Source organism: Vombatus ursinus, unplaced genomic scaffold, assembly GCF_900497805.2.
Source record: "Vombatus ursinus unplaced genomic scaffold, bare-nosed wombat genome assembly UNPS02014165.1, whole genome shotgun sequence".
In the NCBI taxonomy this organism is placed as follows: Eukaryota; Metazoa; Chordata; class Mammalia; order Diprotodontia; family Vombatidae; genus Vombatus; species Vombatus ursinus.
In genome coordinates, this window is record NW_020953943.1 from 296,583 (window position 1) to 304,179 (window position 7,597).

Here is a 7,597-nt window from a genome sequence, read left to right on the forward strand (position 1 = left end):
GTCCTACAGGGAGATGGGGAGGGCATTGGAGGCTGGAATGGAGTCTTGACCCTGGCTGTGCTTGGACCTGTGGAGGGAGGAGAGGAACCTCCTTTCCCCTGAGGCTGTGGTTATGGGCATAGCACACAGGGATACTGGGGCAGCTCCCCCTTGTACCCCAAAGCTCAGCTTTTGGAGGGGCTTTCAGGGCCTGAGGCATCCACCTCTGTGCCCCTCCTTCTAGCAGTTGGTACCCTGTGTAAAGCAGGAGTGCAGGCCAGGCCAGAGGCCAGCCCCCACTCAGAAAGGTGAGGGACTCGGGGCTCAAGGTCCCTTAGGTTGGGAGGCGGGAGTCGCCTCACTGTAGGGACGGAACAAAGATTCAGCCAAGGTCATACAGCGACTCACGAGACCCACGTCAGCCCTTTTATTTTGGAGGCAGTGTACAGGCTCAGAGAAAGGGCTTTTGCCCTGGGGTCCCCAAGACTGGAGAAGGGAGTGTGGCCAGGCACTGGATCCGGACTGAGAAGAGGGGAGAGCTCAGCAGTGAGCCCCCGACTCCCACTGCATGCTGTGGGCCAGCCCCTGCAGGTAGCCGTGGAGATGGGCAGGTGCCAGGGACAGGGAAAGGCTGCCAGAGATGTGCAGATCCACCTCCTCTTCCAGTGACGATGCTCCCCCAGCCTGGGCCACCTCATGGAGTGCCCTCAGTGCAGTGGGCACCACCTAGAGAGGAGAGAGTGGCTAAAAAGGGAAAGCCTCCCTCCTGATCAGAAGATATGACCGCTGTGCCAGGGGCTGCAGTCTTCTCTGTGGGTTCATTAGGATTCAACCCTTCCAGCTCCTGGAAAGCCCTCCCTTTGCCCAGTGGTCAGTTAGGCCTGGGCACAGAACTAGAATTGAAACCCAGGCCCCAAGGGCAGAACCTCCCATGCTCTCTGGTTTTTGTGGGTGCAATGGTCTGAACACCAGTCCACCCCCTACTTGGCACAGAGGAAGGCAAGTGTGTGTTGTCACTTAAGTAACAGAGCCAGGGATTAAAGCTAGATTCCCCAACTCTGGGCCTTCACTGGCCAGTGGCAAGAGGGCCATCCCCTGGAACATGGGTGTCCACCTCTGGGTCTGTTGGGGCACCTTGACCATGACAAGCTTCTTGGTCCATAGCTGTGAATTGGTGGGCCAAGATTCCCCTAGGCAGAACCAGAGAGTGTACTGGGGCGAGCGGTGACTGCCTTCCAGGAAGGAGATCAGGTCTGAGGGTACATAAGAGAGAAGGAGGATGCTCAAGGCAGGAGCACTCACCTGGCCTGACCTGGCCCGACCTGCCCGGCCAGCCCAGCCTATCCCAGCCTCACCATTCACGAACTCTGGAATGGAGCAGACTTGCTGGCCATCTCTTTCCTTTGTCACTTCCCTCCCTGTGGCCCCAGGGGATGCCTGCTCTCCCAGGGTCCAGTACGTCCCGCAGTGGCCCAAGCGCTGTGCCCTGAATTCAGTCTGGGAGTTCCACAGGGCCAGCCCAGCCCCAAGGCTGCCCAGCACCCTGCTGACGTAGTACGCTGTCCGCTGGTCAGTGAGGGCGCTGCTGGGCTCAGGCAGGGCCAGTGATGTCCCATCCAGCTCCATCCAAGTCTCAGCCCCAGGTCCTGGCCCTACCAACCGGAGGCCTTTGAGGCAAGAGAGGCATTTCTGAAGAACTTGGCGCCCCCGATAGAAGGCTGTCACCTCATACTCGGTCTCTGAAGACAGATGGGTAGAGCTGAACACCCCAGACATCCAGAAGACACCCCAGCTCCCTCCTTGGCAGACCAAGACCTCTTACTTCCAGCTAGCTTGTACTCACGGAAGCCGCTGGCAAAAATCGGCATTAAGGGGTTGCAGGACAAGGCTGGTTCTGGTGTCTGGGGGAGCTGCTCCAGGAAGGAGTTGGGGCTGAAGTCTAAGGGATAGAGCAAAAGAGGTCGCTCAGATGGAGATGAACAGTGCGTGAGCCCATGGGTTCAACAGCTGCAGCCTACCTCCATGAAATTGCTGCTGCTGCTGAGTGGACAGTGTCAGGGCCTCCAGGATCTCCTGGATGGTGTCTTCCTGCAGAGGGGGAGCACAGAAGTGGTACCATGGAGAGCGTCTGTGTCCCCACCTCGCCACTGGCACCGGGGGCCAAGGAGGGCCCTTACCTGGTCCTCGTGCTCAGCAGCCCGGCCGGCCTCGCAGCCCTCCCCGTCCTCTGACAAGAACTCGTAGATCTTGTGTGGATTCTGAGTGTCCCGACTGTGGTTGCTGACCACGCGCAGGTTCTGCTTGCGGTCTAGGGCTGCCCGAAAATTCCGTTTCCACGTGGCTGGGTCCGGCACATCGATGCCAGGCCGATAGCTGCCGCTGGCCTCCGCCCATGCCTGCCAGGCCCAGACGGACATGGGACCCGTGGCGAAGTCCGGCTTCCCCCTGCCCTCCTGCCCCCCTCCACCCCCCTCCCAGAAGGCAGGGCCAATTCCCTCCCACCCCTCGCAGCCAGGGGCCTCGCACCTGGAAGATGCGGAAATCCTCTTGCTGCAAGTCCTGGCGAAGCCCGTGCTTCCAGGGGATAAAGAAGCGCGTGTGCTCTGCATCGATCCAGGTCGCACCCAGCAAGCCCGAGTCCAGCTGCTCCCGCAGCCAGGGCAAGATCCGCGGCTTGGTCTTGTTGGCCATGCTCCAGCTGGGCTGTGGGGGCATTCCGGAAGCTGGAGGCTATTGTGGCTGAGGGGCCTGGGGGAGTGCAGTCCTGCCTCAAAGGCCAGGGCTGGGGTGCGGGATGGCGGGGCAGGCTTCGGGACGGGGACGGTGAGCGCGTCCCAGGAAGTGGAGATGCCTGGGCCCATTCTGTGGATCTGGAAACTGAGGCCCGTAGCAGCGCTGCGTACGGCTCCCAGCGTCCCACCGCCTAACAGCATGCTGACTCGCCCCCACCCCCACACCCGGTCCTTCCGCGTTACCTAGTTCCCGGCAGGGGGACTTGGGCTCTTCAGGTTACTCCTTCCTGCTCGGCCGACGCTCCCAGCCCTGTGCGGGTCAGCTGATTCCATGGGGGCAAATACCCTCCCCCCTGGAATCAACCCAACCCCAGGCAGGCCGGGAGAGACGATATGCAAATGATGTCCCGCCCCTGGCCCAGTGAGTGTTGGCACAAGGATTCTGGCAAGTTGAAACGTTGTTTAAAAAGTATGGGGCTGTGTGCTGATGCGGGAAGTTCCGAGAGGTTCCGCCCCCTGGCAACAAGGACTCAGGAAACTACGTTTCCCATTGACCTTTGCGCGCCCTGCTCGAAGCAGGGGCCCTAGTGCTTTGCTGGGAGTTGTAGTGTTTTGTCCGACACACCCCCCCCACCCACACCCACACCCACACCCGCCCCCCCTTCCTTCCAGCCGGGGCCAGGAGGAAAGGGTCCTAGGGCCGGAATTGGGAGCAGTGGGGTTGGCCACTCTTGCCATCTCCCGATGGCCTTCAGCTCTCTCTCTGCCTTGCTCTGGGTCCCCCACGTTTTTACCCCCTTCTGGCTCTATCTGCAGGTCTCTGCTCTCCGTCTATGTTTCTCTGAGTCTTTGTAAGCCGCCACCGCTCCCCCCACCTTCGTTCCCTTCTGTCTCTCCCCATGTTTCTGCCCACATCTTGGGTCTCTAGCCTCCTCGGGGTCTTTGGAGCCTATCGCTCCCAAGTTCCTCTGGTCTCCCCCCAACCCCGCCTCGATCGCAGTTCTCAGGGGCTGAGATGAGCGGCCGAGAAGCCACGCAACCCACGCGGCCCGGGAATTCGTGCTGGCAGCTGATTGGTATGGGCGGGACCAATGGGTGGGGCTAGTGCCCGAAGTGGGCACTCTCCCGGGGCTGATTGGCAGGGGGCGTATCCCGGGCGGAGTCCCGGCTGCCAGAAGGCTTGGAGCACTACCGCCTCCTACTGTCCAGTCGAGACCAATGGGCTGCAGCGTTTTACCGGAGCGCTCCCACCCCGCCGCCTTTGGCGGCTTCACGCCAATCAGAGGGGCTACTTGGCGATGCGCGGGGGAGGGCATGCGCAGTGCCGCAGGCCCGCCAATGAGCGCATCAGCACGGTGGGGCGGGTCGACGGTGAGATGGGTGGCCCTGCTTGCGCGGGGTCCTCTGGGAAAGTGACGAAGGGGCGGGGCTATCCTTACGCATAACCAATGAGAACGCTTGACGTAAAGGTGGGCGGGTGAGTCGTCCAATGAGAGTGTGGGAGAGGTGGTGCCCACGGCGGGCAGGGGGCGGTGCGTTCGCTAAAAGGAGGCCCCTGGGGAGCCGCGGGCGGGGGGCGAGTTGGGGGGGAGAGAAGATGGCGGCGGCAGCCGAGGCCACGAACTGCATCATGGAGGTGAGCAGGGCCGGGTGGTGGCGGTGGTAGCGGTGGTTGCGGCGGCGGCGGCGGCGGCGGCGGCAGCGGTAGTTGGGGGCTTCTTCGAAGGCGGCCGCAATCGGCATCGGGGGGGCTGCTAGTGGGCAATCTGGGAGGACGGCGTGGAGGCGGCGACGACGGTAGAAGGAGATGGGAAGGAAGCCCAGCGGGGCCCCCTCTCCACCCAGCGCCGGCTACTTAGCCCGGCGTCTCCAAGCACGTTGAGGATCGGGGTGCAGAGGAGGCCTCGCAGGGCGGCTAGGGGCTCGGGGGTGCGTGAGGGTACCACGTGGGGCTCGGGGGGGGACCGGCCACCACTTCCGGTCCGAGCGCCACTTCCTTTCCCCCGAGCCCCACGTGGCCCCCGTCGGCGTGCCTGGGGGGCCTCCGACTGTGGCCCCCAGGAGAACAAAGGACTGGAGGGCTTCCCAGAGGAGGGGGCGGCGGCGGCGGCGGGACCCCGGGGGTCTCGAGAGATGGGCTGACGGGAGCGGGAATGGCGATCTCCAAGCGCAGAAAAGAGCTCGGGGCGCAGGGAGCGGCGAGGGTCTTAGACGGCTTGGGGAGGAGGGGGCGGGGGCGGGGGGCTGCTCTGGCCCGGTCCTGCCAGCTCGCAGGTGGGTGGGTGGGCTGTGACTGCGCAGGAACACGCTGAGGTCACGGCCCCCAGGACGGGCTATTCCTGGTGCCCGGGCCTGCGCAGGCGCGACCGGGGGGGGGGGCCGCAGGGTGACGGGGGGGGGGGGCGGTGGCTGTCGGCGCAGCTGTCTGTGTTCGTCTGCCGGGGGAGGGGGCCGGGGTGGAGTAGAGGGAAGGCCCCAGGGAGTGAGCATCGCTGAAGGGCTTTTGCCCGAGTTATCTGCAGCCGCAGCTGGGGCTGGGGGGGGACCCCTCTCCCCCTGCCCCCTCCCCACTTGTCCCCCAGAGTCCCTGAGCCTGGCCGCCGGGAGCTAACCGTCTCTCCCTGTTACTCTCTCCTAGAGTTTTGTGGCCACCTTGGCTAATGGGATGAGCCTCCAGCCTCCACTTGAAGAAGTAAATATCCTTTTGTGAGCCTCCCCTCCTCTCCCCAACCCGGGTCCCCCTTTCATTGTGACCTTGGGGAAAGTCACTTTTCTCCATGCCTCAGTTTCCCCTCTGTAAGCTAACGGCTGTGTGGGCCAGAAGGTCTTTAAGTACTCTCTCTGGCTCAGCCAAAGTCTGCGAGGCACATTCTTGTTGTATAGCCACTGCCCCTCTTTGACCCTGGTCAGGCCCTTCCCCTTTGTGGGCCTTAAAGCGAGGCAGTTGGAACATTGGCTCTAATCCCATCTTTTGGCTCAAGAGAATCCTGGGGAGGATTTTCCTCTAGCATGCCAAGGGACTGTGCTGGGTGACAGTTGCGTAACTGGTCCACTTGGCGGGCCCCCTGAGCATGTTAACGAGGCAACCTTTGCTTCCTTTCTCCCTGGTAACATGAGGGAGATGCATCCCAGCTGAGGGGCCTCCTCCAAACTCCGGCCTCTAGTGCCTGCTCTGACCCTGGGCCTGGGTTCTCCCCTCTCTAAAATAAAAGGCTGGACTTGCAGCCCAGCCTGGCATCTAGACTTTGACATCTTAGGAAACGGGTCTGATGTGATCTTGGGCAAACGATTTTGTCTTCCGTTTGCCAGCACCCAGCTTCTCTTTAAAAAGGGGGCCATTCAGCTAGAGCGTCTTTAATCGCCCTGGTATTGCAGGGTCCTTGGAAGGCTCACCCTCTTGCCTAGAACTTCGTTTCTTCCTCTCACAACCCAGACAAAATCTTCCTTAACTCTGCCTCCAGCAGCTCCTTCTCCCAAATCTGCACCACTCCCCCATTCCCCAGACCCTAAGTGTTACCAATGTTCCCCCCCAACCCCCGGCTGTGGGCTGAGCTAGAGATTGGAGAGTAGGCGCCACTGAGGTATCAAGGGGCCTCTGGGGGGAGACTGAGGCAGGGATTGTGGGCATGGGATGGAGATGGGGAGCCTGGAATGGGAGAGGGAAAGAGTCCCTGGGGCTGAGGAGGGGGTAGCCTTGAGGATGATTTAGGAAGGAATGAATATGGGGATCGTGGCACCCCTCCCCCAAAAAGTGACCCCCTTGTCCCCAACCCAGGTGTCCTGTGCACAGCCCGAGAGCAGTGAGAAACCCAACGCAGAGGACATGACGTCCAAGGATTATTACTTCGACTCCTACGCCCACTTTGGCATCCACGAGGTGAGGGCGGCTCCCCCCTGTGGCAGGCCCTGTACAAGCACCGTGGGCATCTCCTCCGCCCAGGGAATGGGCCTTGCTCTGGTCAGCCTGGAGGCCTCTAGGCGTGCCAGTGTCCTGCTCTCTGCTGCCCTCTCGTGGCAGGCACCGGCGCTGTTGGGGCTCCCAGCGGGGCCCCTGGAGGGCGATGCAGGCAAGCCTAGATCTCGGCCTCTTCTCTCCTCTGCAGGAGATGCTCAAAGATGAGGTGCGGACGCTCACCTACCGCAATTCCATGTTCCATAACCGGCACTTGTTCAAGGACAAGGTGGTGCTGGACGTCGGCTCGGGCACCGGCATCCTCTGCATGTTTGCGGCCAAGGCCGGGGCCCGGAAGGTCATTGGGGTGAGTTGGGGAGGGAGTGGGCCGGGCGGTGCCAGCAGAGGGAGGCGGCGGCCTGGGCGGCCCCCGACCCTGCTGCTGCTTCTTCACCCAGATCGAGTGCTCCAGCATCTCCGACTACGCCGTCAAGATCGTCAAGGCCAACAAACTTGACCACGGTGAGCAGCTGGGCTTCTGGGGAGGGCCTGGGGGCTGCGGTGCCTGGCTGCCCCAGGGTGCTGAGCGCGGGTCGGCCTGGCCTTGTCCTGCCCACAGTGGTGACCATCATCAAAGGGAAGGTGGAGGAGGTAGAGCTGCCCGTGGACAAGGTGGACGTCATCATCAGCGAGTGGATGGGTTACTGCCTCTTCTACGAATCCATGCTCAACACTGTCTTACATGCCCGAGACAAGTGGCTGGTGAGGCCCCTGGACCCCCCCCCCCCCCCGCCCTTGGGCGCTGCTCCCACCCGCGGGCCCGCTGCCTTCCTTCTCACTCTCTGTCCCTTCCTCGTCCTTGCAGGCCCCCGATGGGCTCATCTTCCCTGACCGGGCAACGCTGTACGTGACCGCCATTGAAGACCGGCAGTACAAAGACTATAAGATCCACTGTGAGTGTGGGTGGGTGGGCCAGGTGTATGGGGAGGGGGGG

General features: G+C 62.4%; 2 protein-coding genes across 6 annotated transcripts in view; one reads left to right on the forward strand and one right to left on the reverse strand.

Annotated features, from left to right (window-relative positions):
• Positions 1-378: 378 nt before the first annotated feature.
• IRF3 (interferon regulatory factor 3) lies at positions 379-3,241 on the reverse strand. 3 transcript variants are annotated; one of them, XM_027859266.1, is made up of 8 exons: positions 2,955-3,237; positions 2,506-2,682; positions 2,157-2,375; positions 1,998-2,067; positions 1,823-1,918; positions 1,335-1,718; positions 1,114-1,232; positions 379-705 (listed from the first exon to the last, which is right to left on the reverse strand). In XM_027859266.1, the coding sequence occupies exons 2-8, from the start codon at positions 2,668-2,670 to the stop codon at positions 520-522; spliced, it is 1,239 nt and encodes a 412-aa protein (XP_027715067.1). In that variant the 5' UTR covers positions 2,671-2,682; positions 2,955-3,237; the 3' UTR covers positions 379-519. The 3 variants fall into 3 exon arrangements, with proteins under 3 accessions (XP_027715067.1, XP_027715066.1, XP_027715068.1); XM_027859267.1 differs by having other exon boundaries at positions 584-705; positions 1,094-1,232; positions 2,955-3,241; XM_027859265.1 differs by lacking the exon at positions 2,955-3,237 and having other exon boundaries at positions 2,506-2,694.
• A 959-nt stretch (positions 3,242-4,200) lies between these two features.
• Positions 4,201-7,597, forward strand: part of PRMT1 (protein arginine methyltransferase 1) — a 5,168-nt gene continuing 1,771 nt past the window's right edge. The window contains exons 1-7 of one of the 3 annotated variants that reach the window (XM_027859341.1): positions 4,272-4,347; positions 5,350-5,403; positions 6,487-6,588; positions 6,815-6,970; positions 7,062-7,125; positions 7,223-7,365; positions 7,469-7,556. In XM_027859341.1, coding sequence (XP_027715142.1) covers positions 4,309-4,347; positions 5,350-5,403; positions 6,487-6,588; positions 6,815-6,970; positions 7,062-7,125; positions 7,223-7,365; positions 7,469-7,556 — 646 coding nt within the window. In that variant the 5' untranslated portion in view covers positions 4,272-4,308. Of the gene's footprint in view, positions 4,348-5,349; positions 5,404-6,182; positions 6,293-6,486; positions 6,589-6,814; positions 6,971-7,061; positions 7,126-7,222; positions 7,366-7,468; positions 7,557-7,597 lie in introns of those variants that run through there. The other 2 variants (XM_027859340.1, XM_027859342.1) reach the window with 2 other exon arrangements.

What these genes read in the sequence shown, in the direction of transcription:
- IRF3 (XM_027859265.1), bottom strand. Translation starts at nt 2,694, where the DNA reads ATGCCCCCACAGCCCAGCTGGAGCATGGCCAACAAGACCAAGCCGCGG. An exon ending in AGGATTTCCGCATCTTCCAG is followed by an intron (nt 2,376 to 2,505) that starts GTGCGAGGCCCC and finishes TGGGCCTGGCAG; the next exon opens with GCATGGGCGGAGGCCAGCGG. An exon ending in AGAAGCTTGTCATGGTCAAG is followed by an intron (nt 706 to 1,113) that starts GTGCCCCAACAG and finishes TCTCCTCTCTAG; the next exon opens with GTGGTGCCCACTGCACTGAG.